The sequence below is a fragment of the Panthera uncia genome (assembly GCF_023721935.1).
Source record: "Panthera uncia isolate 11264 chromosome A3 unlocalized genomic scaffold, Puncia_PCG_1.0 HiC_scaffold_12, whole genome shotgun sequence".
NCBI lineage: Eukaryota > Metazoa > Chordata > Mammalia > Carnivora > Felidae > Panthera > Panthera uncia.
In genome coordinates, this window is record NW_026057579.1 from 19,289,409 (window position 1) to 19,309,485 (window position 20,077).

General features: G+C 45.6%; 1 protein-coding gene across 2 annotated transcripts in view; it reads right to left on the reverse strand.

Annotated features, from left to right (window-relative positions):
• The window catches only part of DRC1 (dynein regulatory complex subunit 1), a 41,077-nt gene that overhangs the window by 12,576 nt on the left and 8,424 nt on the right, over window positions 1–20,077 (reverse strand). Inside the window, exons 2-8 of one of the 2 annotated variants that reach the window (XM_049652447.1) lie at window positions 17,336–17,423; window positions 12,995–13,107; window positions 10,908–11,091; window positions 10,169–10,306; window positions 9,145–9,231; window positions 8,154–8,276; window positions 1,101–1,240 (exon numbers count right to left, since the gene is read on the reverse strand). In XM_049652447.1, the coding sequence (XP_049508404.1) occupies window positions 1,101–1,240; window positions 8,154–8,276; window positions 9,145–9,231; window positions 10,169–10,306; window positions 10,908–11,091; window positions 12,995–13,107; window positions 17,336–17,423 (873 nt within the window). Of the gene's footprint in view, window positions 1–1,100; window positions 1,241–8,153; window positions 8,277–9,144; window positions 9,232–10,168; window positions 10,307–10,907; window positions 11,092–12,994; window positions 13,108–17,335; window positions 17,424–20,077 lie in introns of those variants that run through there. The other variant, XM_049652448.1, reaches the window with a different exon arrangement.

Consider the following 20,077-nt stretch of genomic DNA (forward strand, 5'->3'; position numbering starts at 1 on the left):
CTGCTGATAAGGGAGACTCCAGCTCAAAGTCAGAGGACAGAACCAGGGAAGGGAGGGTGGGGATGATGCCACTCGTCCTTCTGCCCTTCGGATCAAAACCAAGGTTTGCCTCACGTACCTCGGCCCACCTCCCGTCCTACCAACCTCCCCTCTCCCAGGATGCAGGCTCTTCCTGCCTCCTGCTTCCTTGCCTTCAGACCTTCATTCCTGGCTCTCGCACCGCCAACCCCAGAGGCTTAACTCCTTTTTCCCAATTCGCATCCCTCCCCCCTTCCCTGTTTCACTTCTTCTGGAATCCTTCCCAGGGAACTCCTTCTCACTGACTGTACAGATGTGTGGCCATCACAGATGGATGGAGAGAAGGCGAGAGAGGGCGAGGGAGAGGAGAGATACGGAAAGATGCACACTACACACTTAATCCCTGGTGGTAGGAATATGGTGTTTTTTATGTTTTATCTTCCTTTCACTTGGGGTACTTCCTAACTCTCTAAAATGCACATGTACCGCTTCTGTAATAACAAGTTGAGAATGTATTCTACAGACAGCTCTGTGCGTATGCAATGTGAGACAGTGACACGAGTACCTACGTTGGTATTATTTGCGATAGCAAAGGATTAGAAGCAATCTAAACGTCCATCCACGGGGACATTAAGTCACAGTATATGCAAGTGGAGGTTAGGCAACCTAAGAAATAACGTGAAAACTCTTTATGAACCGGTATGGAAACACCGTCAGGATATAAAACGGCATGTACAGAAGGCTATCATTTGGCTTAAAAACAGAGGGGGGGGGTGGTGAGAGGATTTGTGCTCGTATGTGGTTCAAGAAATTCTGGACGAAACAAAAGAAATGAATAATGATTACAGAGGTGGGAAAGAGGGACCACACAAAATGGGGGATCAGAGACAGACTTTTTGCTGCACATTCTTTCTGGAGGGTCGGGGTGGGGGGGCCGCTGAAAGTATTACCTTTTGCAAAAAGAACTCTTTTAATGAAGAATTAGCTAAGTTTTTAACAGCTTCCGCTCCTCCGGAAGGGAAGGCTTCATCCCCAACCCCGTTTTCAGCATGGAAGGGTCGATGGTCTGCGGGCTAGCTCACCGACTGATCTTTCTCTTCTGCTGGGATTTGATCACCACACTCTCTTCGTCTCTCTTCTTCAGCACTTGGAAGTTGTACTCCAACTTCTCTTGGTTTAGCTGGTAGGTTGCTTTCATCTGCTGAAGCTGTTGCTCAAGAATCTAAAGGTTAAAAAACAATAATAATTCGGACTGGCCCTGGTATCATTTGCTGTGCCCGGGGGTCCCTGATACTTGATTCTGGAGTCACGTCAGACGACACAGAGGCACAGGTGTCTCTACCCGAATTCTTAGAAAATCTGTCAGTAGAGGCAAATGAAAGGCCAGCCAGAAAAAAAAATACATCATTCAGCTGCGAGCTCAAGCCTATGTCCCTAAAGCCTAAGAGAGGGGACAGACCCTTCAAGTGTGGCCCCCTCCGCTGCTCTGCACCAGACCCTCTGGAGATACACGGCGCCCCACTGAAAACACCATACAATATTGCCAGAGACTCTTGCAACGTCCCACTCTGACCTTCCATTGGCAGTGTTAGTGTTTAGCAAATGGTGTTCATTTTAAAGGAGGACAGACACAACCATTCCTTCTTTCTGGATTTCCGTTAGCTATGTTCATTCATTCAGCAAATATTTCAGTGCCTGATAAATGTCGACACTTCTCCAGGTGCTGCTGAGGAAACGCTGGTGGAAAAGGCACAGTCTAGCCCTCGCTAGGGGATATTAACAAGCGGTGGGGACAAGAAATAAGAGGTGGGGTAGGCGCGGGGAGGCATGCGACTCTCTGTGGCCTCGAAGGCCAGGCAGGCATCCCTGAACAGTTGGCATAAGCGTGTCTAACCGAGACCCAGAAAACGAGCAGGAGTGACTCAGGTGGCTACTCGAAGGGACACTTACCCCAGAGAGGCAAGGGGAGTGAGGTGCTTTGGGGAAATCACGAGCAAGGTAGGGTGTGAGGTACGAGGCTGGGAACGGTCAGAAAAGAGGCTGACAGAGCAGCAGGGCCCTATCAAGTGAGGACTTAAAGCTTTATCCTGAGAACCATGGAGGGCCACGAAAGATCTCAAGCAGGAAAGGGCAGTGACCAGTCCAGGCAGTATAGAAAGATCACTTTGACAGTTGGTTAAAAAAAAACAAAACCAAACAAACAAAAACTGTTGAGAGCAGGGCAAGGCTAGAGGCAGGGCAAAACCAGGCAAGCTCGCTCCTGCCTCTCCGAGTGGAAATGCAGGAACAGAGGGTGCAATTAAGCGTAATCAGATCTTGGCAAAGCAGGGACATGTGACATGTGGCGCTCTTTCAAGCCTCCTTCTCCCTCATCTGCCTCCACAGGGCTACAGAACCTTGCCAAGGAATCAACATAGGAAGTGATTGGAGCGCCTGGGTGGCTCAGTCAGTTAAGCATCTGACTCATGATTTCGGCTCAGGTCATGATCTCACGGTTGTGAGATGGACCCCCATGTCGGGCTTTGCACCGAGCGCGGAGCCTGCTTGGGATTCTCTCTCTCCCTCTCTCTTTGCTCCTTCCCTGCTTGCCTTCTCTGCCTCTCTGAATAAATAACGTTTTAAAAAACACATAGGAGTGGTTCCAGGCAGCTCCCCCTAGACCCCTGGGTCATCCTCAAGGAAAGTAACTGGCTAGGAGGTGATGCAGAGAACAAAAGCACTGATATTGATCCCCTGTTGTAAATGAGAGAATGAGTCCAGAGTATCCAAATATCTACCTATCCCAGGGAGTTCTGAATCTCCGTTATGGGGCAGGCATTTGGATGTCTTTTCAGAACAGAAGGCTGCGATACCTATCACAGGTGGCCAATGAACATACAGGTCGCCGGGATTATAACTAACTGTACCTCTCAATTTCCATACTGGCTTAGTCAACTTTTTAGTTACTTTCTTCTAATTATACGCTTTTCTGTATAAAAAGTTTTCCTGCTTGTGAAACTAATATTTGCTCATTGTAGAAAATGTGGAAAGTACAGTAAAGGAGAAAGAAGAAGACACAGAAGGGGAAGAAAAATTACCCAAATTCCATCTCAAAGAGGCATCTTCTGTTAACATATTGGCATGTTTCTTTCCAGTGTTCTGTACATAGCTGAGATGAAACCATAGCTACAATTTTATATGCTATTTTTCTCCCTTAATATTATAACAAGAATTTTCCATGTTAGTTTTGGCGATGTTATTTTAATGGTGCGTAATATTTTTATATACTGTAACAATTTACCATATATAAAATACTTGCAATGTTTATCATATGCCATACTATTTTACCATTTCCCTACTGTTGTACATTTACATTGTTTTGATAATTCTTGATATTATAAAAATAATGCTGGGACCAATTCTATTTAAAACTTTTGGGGTATTTTGTTTATTTTCTTAAGGTAGATTCTCAGAGGTAGAGTTACTAGGTCAAAGGCTGTCAACAAACTGCTTTCCAAAAAGCGGTCTACAGTTTCCACTCCCACTGGCCGTGCGTGCAAGCGCCCGCTTTCGCACACCCCGTGGGCATGGAGCACGGTGAGGGGCCTGCCATGAAGCTCCAAGCACAGGCCCTCAGCCCTCAGGTAGGGCGTGGATTTGAACAATTTCCTGAAGTGGCGAATATGCCGACAGTACAGAAACTGCCTCATTTCAAGTGTGATTGTCCTGGGTGGTCCCAGGCTGAATCACCCTCGGCCTTGTCCCCTTCTAGGGATGGGCCTATGTGTGTTCAAGGGAAAGGGAATCTCAGCACCTCTTCCTGCAAACTCGCAATGATTTATGCCCCCGTGCTCCAAATGAAAACAGTGCCACTGCTTTAAATGTGGTCAGCCCTGAACACCGGGAAGGCCACTGACCTGTGAGTTGGCTCAGGACAAAGTCCAATAGAAAAGCTTCTTGTTGGTGCATAGGGGCACTTGTACCCCAATGTTTATAGCAGCACTCTCAACAATAGTCAAATTATGGAAAGAGCCTAAATGTCCATCAACTGATGAATGGATAAAGAAATTGTGGTTTATATACACAATGGAGTACTACGTGGCAATGAGAAACAATGAAATATGGCCCTTTGTAGCAACATGGATGGAACTGGAGAATGTGATGCTAAGTGAAATAAGCCATACAGAGAAAGACAGATACCATATGTTTTCACTCTTAGGTGGATCCTGAGAAACTTAACAGGAACCCATGGGGAGGGGAAGGAAAAAAAAAAGAGAGGTTAGAGTGGGAGAGAGCCAAAGCATAAGAGACTCTTAAAAACTGAGAACAAACTGAGGGCTGATGGGGGGTGGGAGGGAGGGGAGGGTGGGTGATGGGTATTGAGGAGGGCACCTTTTGGGATGAGCACTGGGTGTTGTATGGAAACCAATTTGACGATAAATTTCATATATTGAAAAAAAAATAAAAAAATAAAATAAAATAAAATAAAAAAAGAAAAGCTTCTTGTTGGGTGGAGACAATCTGGGAAGGTACGAACACCCACAGAGAAGGAAGGTCTCCAGAGCTGCTCTGACTTGGAATGACAATGAGTGGCTGTTCGGTCTTGACTGACGCGTCAGGGACCCCGAGACCCAGGGTGAGAAAGACCCTGGTGTTTCCTCTGGTGACGTCCAGGGACCTCTTTTTTTCTTGCAGCTTTGCAATAAGCCCCTGTCACTATCACACATTTCCCAAAGGGATCTGGCCATGGAACAGTTTTTGTGTTTATAGCAAAGTGAGAGCACGCGAGTTACAAATACAAGCTCTATCACGTGAACATTCATGTAAATTCCACACTTGCAGGCAGATCGTTAGGTAACACCATGAAAATGGACTCTGTAGTTTTCCTACATAATACATCTTGAAAGGACAAAAAAGAAAAGCACCGGCTCACTTTCTTTGTTTGTTTTATGGAACTACCACCAGTACCTCACGTAGCCGAACGCAGTTCAGAGTTCAAAACTCTGAACTGAAGTAATCAGGCCACGTCTTTTCTGTTGTGGCCTGAAAGAACTCACTTCTGATCCGATCTTACAGGCAAAACAACACACAAAGAAGCCCTGTCACCTGACTGTGTTAATTTGCATGTCTCTGCCTGAGCCTGTGGTTAAATATTTATTAGCTTTCCCTTGTGGAACACATCAACTCCCGCTCTTCGCTAGACTATGTCCCCAGGAGACCGGTGCCTAAAAGGACTAGCAATGCAACATGCACTATGAGATCTCGACCGGATCACAGATCAGCCCCTCCGTCCCCCCAGCTCTGGTCCAAGACCTCTGCTGGCCCCACAGTCATGATGCCACTTGGGAGTGATTGGCAGCGCAGTCAACGAACTTTCAGAACTAACAGGCTTGTAGTCTCACAGAACAGCAAACACGGCAGGATGTTCTATGAATTACATCACCCACTACTTGTTTTCAACACCTTCCACTCAAGATAATTTTGCTCCCAGGGACTCTGTCGTTAACTATCTCAGGTTTGAGTCTCACCGTGAAGCCGTCCTTGGTGGCCACACACCGAAGATAGTTTTATATCTTTAAAATTGTAATTGATTGTGTTCGCCGTCTGGACTTATTCTTCAATTACCCAAAGGTATTTTTGCCAAGTTGTACTTTATGTTCCCAAGACGGATGGTGACCCATTGTGTTTGGTTTTTGTGAATAATGTACAAAGATTACGATCTTTACGTAACAGTTAACGTTAACAGTCCCTAAAGTTGAACTAAACCACTTTCCAACCTTAAGAGCACGTATAGGATCTAAAATAAAAACATTTGCTTCCTGCATCAAGAACCAAGTGTTTCCAGTAGTCCAATTTGGGGGGGGGGTGCGCAGTGTGTTAAAATCCTTCTCGAGGGCATCATGTCTATAGGCTTCTCTCTGTTTGTTAATAATGCAACCTTGCTGGCAGGAAGCGCTCGGGAAGTATACATTCTCTTTCTTACTTCTTGTACTTTACCCATCAAACCAAATCTATGCGTGTTGGATCCTTCGTACTTTTGCGGTTTGCAAGCTTTTACTTCTGTATTTTAGAACGGAGCCAGTGCCACGAATGACTTAGGAAGGGTGAATCTCACGTGAGCTGCAAGTTGTATCTTGACAAAAATCGCTGCTATCTGAGGTATCTGCACTGCCATGTTCATTGCAACACCGTTCACAATAGTCAAGATAAAGAAAGAACCTAAATGTCCATCGAGGGGCTAACAGGAAAAGAAAATGTGGTATATGTACACAGTGAAATATTATTCAGCCTTAAAAAGAAAAAAAAAGGAAATTCTGCCATTTGCAACATGGATGGATGTAGAGGACATTACGCTAAGTGAAATAAGCCAGACACAGAAAGACCAATACTGCATGGTCTCACTTGTACGTGGGATCTAAAACAGCCAGACTCGTAGACGCATAGGGTGGAATTTCTGCTACCAGGGGCTGCCAGGGGCCGGGGGTGAGGAAACAGGGAGGTGTTGGTCAAAGGGCACAAAGTTTCAGTTACGGGACGAGATGAATAAGTCTCGTAGATGAATAAGTTCTGGGGATCTCTAACGGTACAACAGAAAGTCTATGAGTAAAATGCTGTTATTGTACGTTTAAAAATTTGCTAAGACAGTAGATCTTGTGTTACACGCTCTTAACACAAAAGGAAAAACAAAGCAACAAATAAAAGAACATGAGTTTCCATTATTTCACTGTTTGAGGCCAGGGACACGAAGTGTTGTCACATAAATTATCATAGAACCAAAATAACTTAAGAAAGCAGAACAATAGCCATTTTTATTAAACGTGTAATGTATACGGCCCACATAAACAGCGCTGCCCTCACAGACCTCCACTGTTCTTTGTCAGTGACTCTCATTTTCATGACATTGATATGAGAAAGGCCCGGGAAAATTCTCAAGGCTGGTAAGAATATTTGTAGTCTGGTGGGGTGTTGATTCAACCCTGTTAGATAAAGCCACAAGAGTAGTAAGACCGGAAATTCTACCAAAGGCCATGTGGAAAAGCTTTAGTCTAACACATTTGTCAAGACAGAAATTCAACTGAATAGACGGTGCTTAAATATTAGGAGGTAATTACATCACACCTAAATGTAATTAGAGATGAGCTTTTTTTTTAACTAACTTTGAAGCACGGAATCCTAGGCTTAGAAAGAATTTAGAAACCAGAAAATCTAACCTCCTTCCAGCTACAAGAATCTTTCCTCAGCATTGAAGACAGACACATTCATGTGGCCTTTAAATACTTTATGAGAGAAAAGAAGCCTTGTTTTGTGGGATGACCCTTTCTGTATGGGGGATAGGTCTATTAGAAAGCTCTTTTTTTTCACTATTTATTTTTTTTAATATTTATTTATTTTTGAAAAAGAGAGACAGAGTGAAAGTGGGGGAGGGGCAGAGAGAGAGAGGGAGACACAGAATCTGAAGCAGGCTCCAGGCTCCTGAGCTGTCAGCACAGAGCCTGACGCGGGGCTCGAACTCACAAGCTGTGAGATCATGACCTGAGCCAAAGTCGGAAGTTTAACTGACTGAGCCAGCCAGATGCCCCTAGAAAGCTCTTTCTGATGGCAAGTCGAAATCTGCCCTACTGCGATGTCCACCCATCAGGCGGGGGCTGTTTGGAATATTAGGAACATTATCGGTTACTGAGCCAGACAGAGCTGGGTTTGATTCCAGGACCCACCATTTACTAGGTAAGCAGCCTTGTCCTGAGTCTATTTCCTGGCATATAGAACACTGTGATTCCTCTCCTGCATGTTAGTTGAGGACTGGAGATACTGTGCCTTAAGCAGATGGTGGCTCAGTAGATGGTGACTGGGGATAAACTTGCCCTGGGGATACCCTCCCTTTGCTCGGCTAAAATGCACAATCCTCTCAGAGATTCCTCAGGTCACGGTTGCCAGTGTTGCCTCCTGGCAGCTCTCCATGGTTCATTAAGGAAAGAATTCCTCCACATACATTCTGCCCATGAGCTCCTTCAGAGAGCATCACTTGAAAGAGAGCAGATAACGAATACCTATCTGTTGAACAGATTAACTCTAGAACACACGGGGCAAACACCAAGGATAAAACGCACAGGCGCTCCATCTGCTCTGCCACCCAGACGCCGAACAACAAGTCAGACCTGCACGTCCTGCTCCAACTTGATCTTGATCGTGTTGTACTCTTCGCAGTCCCACACCCGCTGCTTGTTCAGCTGCTTCTCATAGTCCTCTACCTTCTTGATGCGGCTCAGAAGATACTCCAGCTGAAGGCACAGGAAGACAAGGGAAAAGTCAGCCCTGTCCCTGCCCCGACTCAGGGGGCCTGACAAGCATGACACAGGGAAGGGTCTCAAAGTGTCATGGCCCTAGAGAGAGCTGGTCGGCCCTCAGAAGCTCCTGTGCCCCCAAGACTTTGTATTGTTTCACTTAATCTGGAGCTTCCTTACTTGAGAAACTCCAAGAGGAATGTTCCTTAAGAAATCAGACACGGGGGCGCCTGGGTGGCTCAGTTGGGTAAGTGTCCGACTTCGGCTCAGGTCATGATCTTGCAATTTGTGAATTTGAGCCCCAGGTTGGACTCTGCTGATAGCTTGGAGCTTGCAGCCTGTTTCACAGTGTGTGTGTGTGTCTCTCTCTGCCCCTCCCCGCCCCCCTCTCTCTCTCTCAAAAATAAACAAACATTAAAATTTTTTTAAAAAATAGAAATCAGACACAGACGCTGCGGTCAGACGTTTGTATTTCTCAAAAAGGACCCACTGGATCCGGGTCAAGCTATTTCTTTGTTCTTTGTGCCTCCCAAGTAAAGTGATAACCCCACACCCTTTTAAACATCTTAAAACATCTTGCTGGGCCACAGATATCCATGGCTGGAGTAGATGCCCAGGTTGAAAAGAAGAGAGCCACAGGACCATGGTATTCACCACCATCAGAGACAAATGTCACCACCAGAAGCAGCCACCATCCGCAGGGCCACACTGATTAACCATGAAGGGCAGTGGTAAGTGTCTGCCATGGCAATCCTCCCCAAGACACAGAAAGGCTAGCAAATTCAGTCCCAGTAGAAATTGTCCCAGCTCCATGGGTCGCCCTTGACGCGTCCGCCAGCCCCTCCCCTACCCGCCGCCCCTTTACCTCTTTGGCGTTGTGAGCCTGCAGGGCCCGCTCCCATTTCTTCTTATTACTGGTCAGCAGTTCTCGTCGTTCCACCTCAAATGCTTTCTATGACCAAGAAGGAAGAGGGCCTGGTGTCTGTTTTGATTAGGCAGGTCTCACAGCATTAAACAACTCATAAGTAATGGCACAGTCAGAGCCAAATGCAGACTTGCCAAGTCTCATGGAACCAAATGGCTATGGAAGGAGTTGCGTGTTAATTAGTGTTATCAAGTCTGGGCTTCACACAAATTTAGGGAGGAAATGTACCACCTGTCCTGTGGCTCAGTCGGTCTCTGAGGAAGGAGTGGAGGAAGGGCCGTGTGCCCTTGGTGGCAGTCACAGGGCAAAGGCTGGCATACAACTCAGTCATGCCCAGGGCCGCTGCACTTCTATGGCTGGGGTTCCCACGAAAACAAAGGAGCATGTTGCTCACAAGGGGTAGGCCTGGGAATGCAGAAATGGGTCTATAATAATCCAAAGAGAGAAGTCTCCACCCTCTTGGCTCCCTTCCATTTTGGAAGGCCGGTCTCAATCTCAATCCTTAACATTTCATTCAAATTCAAAGTATTGATTTCTGAACCTGTGTGACCCCCCCGCTTTCCCATGCCCGAGCCCTGGCTGCCATAAATACAGCAAACAGCTCACATACCCCCCTCCTCCACTCTTCTTACCCTTACATGGTTTTATTTTCTTTCAAAGCACTAATCTCCACCTGTCCAAGGATATACTTAGCGATTTATCTGTTTGTGGTCTAGCTGTCTTCTACTAGAATACAGATTCCCTCGAGGACTTTGTTTTGTTCATAGCTGTATCCCCAGCCCCTGGTACAGTGCCTGGCATAGTAGCCACGTGAAGAATATTTGTTGGACGAGTGAACGAATGGGTAAATAAGTCAAGGGGCAGAAAGCAGAGGACAAGACAACCGGGCCCCTCCCAGATGTCCCGGACATCCCGGACAGACCCAGCTCTCCTCCCAGAAGGCAGTTCGTTCACACCCCGTTACCTCAATGGAACTGAGCTCCTGACGGAAGGTTTTCATCACATTCTTCACTTGCTCTTCCATCCTCTCCAGGAGCAGGCAGATGTCATCTGACTGCTTCTTCAAATCCTTCACATACTGGTCATCTTTTGTTTTTAACTCCTAGAAAAGAGCATGTCAAAGGTTGGTCACAAAGTGAGACGAAAGCAAGAGGTGCCAAGCACGCTCTACCTGGACCTCGCTCGTCAATATTCGAGAACACTAGGAATCGCAACTGTACAAAGCAAAAGTGGCTTCAGAAGAATCTGAGGACGCCTGGGAGAAGGCACAGGCAGATGGACCAGAGTGGCCTCAGCACGGGGCAAAGCCCGAACGAGCAGCACGGGATCAAACCATCCGTGACCACTTGCTGCAAATCTCCCCGTAAGCTCCCAGAGAGCTAAGGCATCCCAGCTGAGCCATTAACACCCAGGTTCCAGCACGGGAGCACAGCTCCCGCAGACTAAGCTCCATTCCTTAACTGAGAAGACGAAACCTGAAAGAGCATTCGCTATGAACGTACGTCTTTCAAAGGTCACCAGTGATTCTCAAATTGCTAAAAAGCTTTTCCCTCTGGGTGAGTTTGTTGCCCGAGGTGTGCGACAATCTGAGTAATGAAGTAAGACCTCCACATTCTTCCATTCAGGAAGAGCAAACCAATAAGGCAGTCAATTCCCCCCATCAGAGCCCACGTGGCTGGGGGCGAGGGGCCCCGGACCCTTGCCTGCTGTAACTCGCTGATAAGCTTGTTCTTGTCTTCTATCAGCCCGGCGCAGTGCACCTGCTGGGTGTTGAGCATGTCCCACAGGTCCTGGGGAATTCTCTTCCGTTTGCCCTCCTCCCACTTCATGGTGATTTCATCAAATTTGTCCTGGCTGGTCTTGACTTCGTTCTCCAGCTTTTCAAGTCTGCAAATACAAACACGCTCGCCACGCCAGCCCAGCTGTGGCCCTACCTCCGGCTAGGGCAGGCGGGTTCTCGAGAGTCTGTAATATGAGATCCAGGTACCAAGCACTGCCTCCAGATACCTTCACCCACAATCAAACCAGGCTGTCAGTAATCTTCTTTAAGTTTAACGCTTGACTATCAGTAAGAGATCAAATAAACAAAGCAGCACATTACAAAAACAGATCAACCTTAAAGCTATACCTACTTACACACACACACACACACACACACACACACACACACACGCACACATATGCAGATCAAGAGTCACTTTGCCACATCCCTCTGTGACACACACACTTGATCTCTGGAGTCGTACAGCTTGTGTTCAAGGCCTGACTTTGCTACTGAGTGACTCTCAACTTTAGACAAGTCACTTAACCTCTGCAAGCTGCATTTTTCTCACCTGTGAAATGGAGAGGATGAAAAAAATCTTTCACTCGGCTGCTGTGGCATTAAGTGACGTGATGCTCAGCACAGGTGCTCAGCACGACAGTCCCCACATTATTATTTTTGATTATCAACATGACCTCAAGTGTCTGGCCATTCCTCTCCCAAATTAAAAAAAAAAAAAATTTAATGTTTGAGAGACAGAGAGAGAGAGAGACAGAGTACAAGCGGGGCGGGGCAGAGAGAGAGGCAGACACAGAATCCAAAGCAGGCTCTGAGCTGTTAGCACAGAGCCTGAACTCGCAAACCGTGAGACGATGACCTGAGCCGAAGTCTGACGCTTAACTGACTGAGTCACCCTGGTGCCCCTCCTCTCCCAAATTATTAAGAAATGAATAGCGGGACACACAAACAGGGAAACTCTACAATTAGCAATGGAGAATAGGGATGGCCTTTCCAGAAATTCCAAAGAGACTCTGTGATGGAGTATTCTGAGGATGGGACCAGACCGAAAGAAGAAGGCATGAAGGCTGAGAGACGAGACCCCTCCTGAGCACAGGCGCTAGGACAGATGCAGAGACTCTCTGTCTACCTTAACCACACTGTGAGCCTATGAGACTGCCTCCAAACAACAGTTCAAACCCACCACTGAACCATTTCGTGCTCCCCTTTCTCCTTCCTTCCGAGCTAGAGCACAGAGAACACGTTACATTGCACTTGACTTTTTTCCTCAGAAAATGAAAAAGAGCCGGGTCATCTTTCGAAAAACCCACATTGATCCTGTAACTCTGCCACCGAAAACCTTCAGTTTTTCTGGGGCGCCTGGGTGGCTCAGTCGGTTAAGCGTCTGACTTCAGCTCAGGTCACGATCTCGCGGTTCGTGAGTTCGAGCCCTGCATCGGGCTCTGTGCTGTTGGCTCGGAGCCTGGAGCCTGCTTCGGACTCTGTGTCTCCCTCTCTCTCTGCCCCTCCCCCTGCTCGCAGTCTGTCTCTCTATCTCTCAAAAATAAATAAACATTAAAAGAATTATATTTTTAAAAAAGACCTTCAGTTTTTCCTCAGTGGTTACAGATCAAAGCCTAACTCTTTGGCAGGGCTGGGAATCAACCAAGTCAGTTCCGGCCACAGCCCAAGAGAGGCAGAGGGAAGGTCAAGAATAAAGTCACCAACTGTATACTGGTAAAGCTAGTCAAGTTGCTGACAGAATTCCTTATGCTGGACAACTAAAAATCTTGTTAAGATCATACTGTGTATGTACTCGTGGACATGAGCCACAATGGTCCGGTGGGGAAAGGAGGAAGAAGGGAGGAAAGCAAGGAAGGAGGAACGGAAGGGATTCCGAAGGGGCCGTAAAAGGATTCTACTAGACTGTTCGACACAGCCACTTTCCCATAACTGGGGAGAATTCGGGGAGCCACAGAGGAGATGCCCTCATGTCCCCAGGCTGCAGAGCACAGGGTGGGGTGTCCTCACCTCTGACGCCTTATCTCCCCTTCTTCCACTCTCCTGTGGATCTCCCTGATATCCGCGGCCACCTGGATATTTGTCACCAGCTCAGTGCCACAGAGCAGCAGCTTCGCCAGTTTCTGAAAACAGGTAAGAATTTACGGAATTGGAAACACTTTGCACAACTGTCTGCAGCTGTTCTATGCAGCCACGCAGGGATCAAAAGCTACCTTAAGACCCTTAAGAGTAGCGTCTATTTGGCAATCCATTTCCCTCAGGACGTTTGGGGTGTGGTGTCAGGGCTGACAATTTCACAGCACACGTGACTCCGGAGGCACCGCTGTGTATTCTCATTAGAGTGTGGACCAGCCAACCTGCACGCCGGCAGGTCCTCCGGGCGCATCTCAGCACTCGCCCCCCCGTACACCTCCAAAGTGGGTGACACGGCCAGGGGTCTTTCTGAGAATTCAGCGGGAGGGGTGAGGCAGAAAATGGCAGTCATCCTCCGACATCCCTCCTCTTCTTTGAGTAACAGAACCCCCGACATTAGCTGGACATTTGGCCTCCCCAAGTGGATACACTTCCCAACCTCCTCTGCCGCTAGAATACAGTCCGATCAACAGGACACGAGCCCGAGTGATGTGTGCCGCTTCTGAATCGTGCGGTGAAGGGAGGAGGCGTACCCTCTGCTGCCCCGTCCCCCCATCTCCCGAGCTGGCGTGTGGTGCTCGAGTACGACGCGATGGGCAGATGAAAGCCACCTAAGGACAGGCAGGAGATGAGGGCCCCAGTATCCAGGAACCCCCATATCAGCCCTGGACAGTGTACTTATGCTCCAAACTATTAAGTAAGCCAAGGGAATGAGCTTCCAGGTTTCAGCTCATGTTACGTGGGATCTTCTGAGAGTCTCTGAAACAGGAGAGAACCACTGCGGCTGGCCGCCCCGCTGTCACCAATAATGGCTCAGGAAGTTTGCGATTCGGACCCCCCCCAAAAAAAACTCCCTCTTTGAATTCCACACTCCGTGTCTTTACTCCTGGCCTTTGGGTGACCACGCACTTTCAACAAAAAGTTCAGGTATCCTTAGGCTATGCCTGGGTTTTTCCAAGTCCGTTTTGGAACTCACAAATTCTCCAGCTCTCAAATCGTTTCTGAACAAGAACCAATAAACATCACTGCACGAAGGAGTCATTGAGACGATCAGAGGTTCTATCTCATCTCATCCTTCTAAAGACATCTGGAAATGCACTTTTATTGAATACAGAACGGAGCCTTCACCTAGATATCCGGGGTATTCCAGACTTTTTTTTAAATGGCTGCAGTTTTATCACTGGTACCAAATGGTTTTCCATGCCTACAGAAGTAAAGGCTTTCCTGTAGTTTTGAGTGATTCTCAGTTGTCTGCTCAGACGATGTAAACATGAGAAATTTCTGCATCGAGTATCTCAGACTCAAAGTAAAACTGAAAATGCTACAGTCACCAACAGATCAACAGACACAGGAAAAGGTAAAACTGTCATTTTCAGATGATACGATTCTATATGTAAAAAATAAACACACAAACAAAAGAAACCGCAGGTAAACTCTTAGAATTAACAAGTGAATTTGACAGGGTTAACTGAACATCAGGTCACTATATAAAAACCACCTGTACTTTTATTCAGGCGCCTGGGTAGCTCAGTCTTAAGGTTAAGCATTCAGCTCAGGTCATGATCTCGCAGTTTGTGAGTTTGAGCCCCGCGTCAGGCTCTGTGCTGACAGCTCAGAGCCTGGAGCCTGCTTCGGATTCTGTGTCTCTCTCTTTCTCTGCCCTTCCCCCACTCACGCTCTGTCACTCTGTCTCTCTCAAAAATAAATAAACATTTAAAAAATTTAAAAAAACAATTGTACTTTTATATACCAGCAGTAAAGAGTTATAGCTTCAACACAGTGTGTGAAACATTGTTGAGCAAAATTGAAGAATACCTAAATAAGTGGAGGGCTATTTTATACTCATGGATCACAAATCTCATTGTCGATATTAATTCTTTCCCAAATTGATCTATAGATTCCATCTGACCTCAATTAAAATCCCAGCAAGTTTTTTGGTGGCAATTGACAAGCTGATTTGTAAAATTTATATGGAAATCCAGAGGTTCAAGACTAGCCAAAACAATCTTGAAGAACCACAAAGCTGGAGGGCCTACCTTACCAGATGTCAAGATCTGTCATAAGGCTACAGTAGTTAAAATCATGTGGAATTGTAATAAAGTCGGACAAATAGGCCAATAGAACAGAATACAGAATCTAGAAACAAACCCACACATGTGATCGCCTGATTCACAACAAAGATGGGGAAAATGATGCAGTGGGGAAGGGATGATACATTCTTTTTCTTCTTCTTCTTCTTTTTTTTTTTTTAGGATGATCTTTTCAATAAATGGTGCTGGGTCCATTAAAAATCCATAAACAAAGCAGTGAACTTTGAGCCTGACCTTTACACCACATACAAAAATCAATTCTAGGGGCGCCTGGGTGGCTCAGTCGGTTAAGCGTCCGACTTCGGCTCAGGTCATGATCTCACGGTCTGTGAGTTCGAGCCCCGCATCGGGCTCTGTGCTGACAGCTCAGAGCCTGGAGCCTGTTTCCGATTCTGTGTCTCCCTCTCTCTCTGACCCTCCCCCGTTCATGCTCTGTCTCTCTCTGTCTCAAAAATAAACATTAAAAAAAAATCAATTCTAGATAGATTATGGACCAAAATGTAAATGATAGAACAATAAAGCTGCTAAGAGAAAACTTGGAAAGACATCTTTATAAAATTGGAACAGACCAAGATTAAACAGGAAACAAAAGAATCACCAGTTAAAAATGATTGATAAGGTGCAAAGCCAACGACAGGGGCCCTTCCTGTCCAAGTCTTAGGGCAAAACTGGTGATTAATATCTGGATATTGAGGAAGGGAGCATTTGGTTTTTATACATTTCTTTTCTATGCCAACACGTTACATGACTTAAGTCCCAAGTGAAAGGGAGCTGGAGAAACTACTAATGAAAACAATATTATCTCTTCTGGTTTACGCTCAAAGAGTGCTCAGGATGAACTGCGTATCGGTAGTTTCAAGATCCTATCAGTAGAAACTATAACAGTACATTCCAGATTAATACAATATCCTTTTTATCCTAACCAGCAATGCCCAGAGATCCTCGACCCTTTGATGAAGTAACATCAGTAAAAACACATGGCGTGACTCTATTTCACAGGAAGCACCAGATCTGGAACAAAAGCACACAGCACTGCGGTCTTCTTTCCACGGCCGTAAAGTATCTTATCCTTAATACCATACCGTGCAGTGCTCTCCGTGTATCTCTATGCTCTGTTATGACCTGCAGTAAGTTGAATATTTTTTTTCTCCAAGCGCACTTCGATTTCTGCCAGGAATCATCTCTCTCCTCTCTGTTTTTATCAGTCCCACTTTTTTTCCCAAGACGCAGCTCAAATCCCACTTTCTCCATATAACCTTTCCCAATCAGCCCCCCCTTGGGGAGCCCTCCTCCTTACCCCAATTCCTACAGTCCCAGTGCCTCTGATATTCACTTAGCAATTAATTAAATGCAGCACTTTGCCAGTTTTGCTTGCTGTTTGCAACTGTTGTTTATTCTTCCTGCACCTCTTGTTCCAAGTCCTTTATTAAGTATCCCAGGAGCCCTGACATTGCCGTGGGAGAGCCATCAATAAATTTCTTTTTATATGGAGTCCGAGCTCTGTACTACTCCACAGGCATACAGAGTTTACACACTGGGGACACTGCAGGCACACACATTTGAAGTCACAGAAGGGAGAAAATGGTCTAAAATTAAAGGCGTGGCACAAAGAAGTATTGGACGTGTATCAAGTTGGGACTTGAGATGGTCTTGAAATACGGGAAGGCATCCTGATGAGAGGAGATGAGAAAAGAAGGGTAGAGGAGAGGGGGGAAGAGAGGAGGGGAGGGGCTTAGAGTTCTGGATGATCAGAGGCACACAACCGGAAGACCAGAGCCCCACTGGAGGTCAGCGAGTGGATCAGCCAAGCCAGAGCCAAGGCCCAAGGTAGGTACCAGTGGGACCGAAGACCATGAAATTAGTTTGGGATCGACTAGGGTGGGAACGGTAGGCCCTGAATGGGCAGCCTAAACATTTGGACTTGAGCTTAAGAACAGTCCATCAGATAACATGAAAGCTCACTCCTAGAGAGCTCTCAAAACGGGAAAGGTTCAAATTCACTTCCGCCTACAGGCAGGAACATGGGATCTCTATTGAGATTCTTCTAGCAAAGTATGAAAGCCATGACATCACACCCAGCTCCCTAGTGTCACAGGCTGATGGGACCCAAGCGCCACCCAGCTCATACCAGTCTGCTTTCTTCTTTCTGCTTGTAGCTCTTGCTTTGATCTTCCTCACTCTCTTTCTTTCCATCTAAATATTCTCCAAGCGCTTCCCTATGATGGGAGACAGTGGAAAAACTGAAGTTATTTCTAGTACATAGATTCTATATTTAGAGTTTCCACAGTACGTCACGCCATATACAAAAATACATCCCACATGGATAAAAAGTTAAATATTTTTAAAACACGCAATTATAAAAACACTAGAAGTAAACACAGGAGGGAACCCATCTGAGAATAAGACTAAAGGCGGGGGGAGGGAAATTGAAAGACTTTACTTCCTAACATTTAAAACTCTTCTTGAAAATCAAGGCATAAACCGGTAAAAGATACTTAACAAAATTTTGCCACCTAGAAAAATAGTATGGGCTCCTTCAAATCAATACAAAAAAGATAAAATACCAATTAGAAAAACCGGCAAAGGATGTGGACAAGGATTTTACAGAAGAAACACATATAGTAAACAGACATTTAGGAATATGTTCAACTTCACGCAGAACCAGAGAAATGAAATTGAAAAGCCTGTGAGGTATTATTTCTCTCCATATCAGACGAGAAAAGATTTTTTTTATTTATTTTAATTTTATTTTTTATTTTTTAAAATTTACATCCAAATTAGTTAGCATATAGTGCAACAATGATTTCAGGAGTGGATTCCTTAGGGTCCCTTACCTATTTAGCCCATCCCCCCTCCCACAACCCCTCCAGCAACCCTCCGTCTGTTCTCCATAATTATGAGTCTCTTGTGTTTTGTCCCCCTCCGTTTTTATATTATTTTTGTTTCCCTTCCCTTATGTTCATCTGTTTTGTCTCTTAAAGTCCTCTATGAGTGAAGTCATAGGATTTTTGTCTTTCTCTGACTAATTTCACTTAGCATGATACCCTCCAGTTCCATCTACGTAGTTGCAAATGGAAAAATTTCATTCTTTTTTTTTTTAACATTTATTTATTTTTGAGACAGAGAAAGACAGAGCATGAACAGGGGAGGAGCAGAGAGAGAGGGAGACACAGAATCTGAAATGGGCTCCAGGCTCTGAGCTGTCAGCACCAGAGCCCGATGCAGGGCTCGAACTCACAGACTGTGAGATCATGACCTGAGCCGAAGTTGGACGCTTAACCGACTGAGCCACCCAGGCGCCCCAAGATTTCATTCTTTTTGATTGCCGAGTAATATTCCAGTGTGTGTGTGTGTGTGTGTGTGTGTGTGTGTGTGTGTGTGTATCTTCTTTATCCATTCATCCATCCACATCTTCTTTATCCATTCATCCATCGATGGACATTTGGGCTCTTTCCATACTTTGGCTATTGTTGATAGTGCTGCTATAAACATGGGGGTGCATGTGTCCCTTCGAAACAGCACACCTGTATCCCGTGGATAAATGCTTAGTAGTGCAGTTGCTGGGTTGTAGGGTAGTTCTATTTTTAGTTTTTTGAGGAACCTCCATACTGTTTTCCAGAGTGGCTGCACCAGCTTGCATTCCCATCAGACGAGAAAAGATTTAAAAGGTGATTAATAACATCAGGTGTGGGCTATGGTGTGGGTGCCCAACTATTCTTATCACTCCACGGCTGAGGGTGTGAACTGTAACAGTGTGTCTAAAAGGTGCCTTGGCAAGATTTATCGCAAACTTAAATATGCCTCCCCTCTGACCCAACCATCAAGAATTCTCTACAGAAAGAACTCGAAGAATTCTGTGCAAGTACTCTGAGAAACGTGCAGAATGATTATTACAGCCCTGACTACACTAGAAGGAATATGGAAACATTCTTACACACATATCAATACCGGCCTGTTTAAGAGTTTAGGAGCCAATAGAAGAAAGTATTTTGTAGCCTATAAAGAGCACTATGTGATATCTAGCAGTAAGCAAAGATGTCCACAATAGTTAAGTAAAAAGAGCCAGTTGTAGAACAATATGCAAACTATAACATCAATTTTCTTTTTAAAGTAGGCTTATGTACACATAGGAATATTTTTGGAAGGTGACAGTAGTTATTTAAGGAAAGGGAACTTTACTGAGGACTTCTATTTTCTATATTTTTGTATTACTTGAATTTTACAGTATGTATGTGTGTGTGCATGTGTGTTAATCAGAAAATGAGACCAAAGCGGAGGGGGTAAAACAAGGTTCTAGATTATGGGCTTCTTTAGAGGAGGCATGGGGGCATGACCCCACCAACCACACCATTACAGCATGGAGGTCCACTCTCTCCTCTGGCGAACAGTGACCACCAGGACTCCCAGTACTGCCTTAAGACAAATGATGGGGCACCTGGGTGGATCAGTTGGTTAAGTCCATGACTCTTGATTTTGGCTCAGGTCATGACCTCAGGGTTCATGAGATCGAGCCCCACATTAGGTTCTTCCATGACAGCGTGGAGCTTGCCTGGGATTCTCTCTCTCCCTCTCTCCCTGCCCCTCCCCTACTTGTGCATGCTCTCTCCCTCTCTCTCTCTCTCTCTCAAAATAAATAAACAACCTTTTTAAAAATCCTCTAAAAAAAAAAAAAAGAAAGAAAAATGAAACCATCATCTTAGCATCTCATCCACAATGAAATAAGCAGATCCCTTTGTCTCATTTTTTCTTGATTTTTTAAATGTTTATTTTTGAGAGATAGGGAGGGAGAGAGGGACAGAGAGAGAAAGAGGGAGAGAGAGAGAGAGCATAAGGGGAGGGGCAGAGAGAGACGGAGACAGAGAATCTGAAG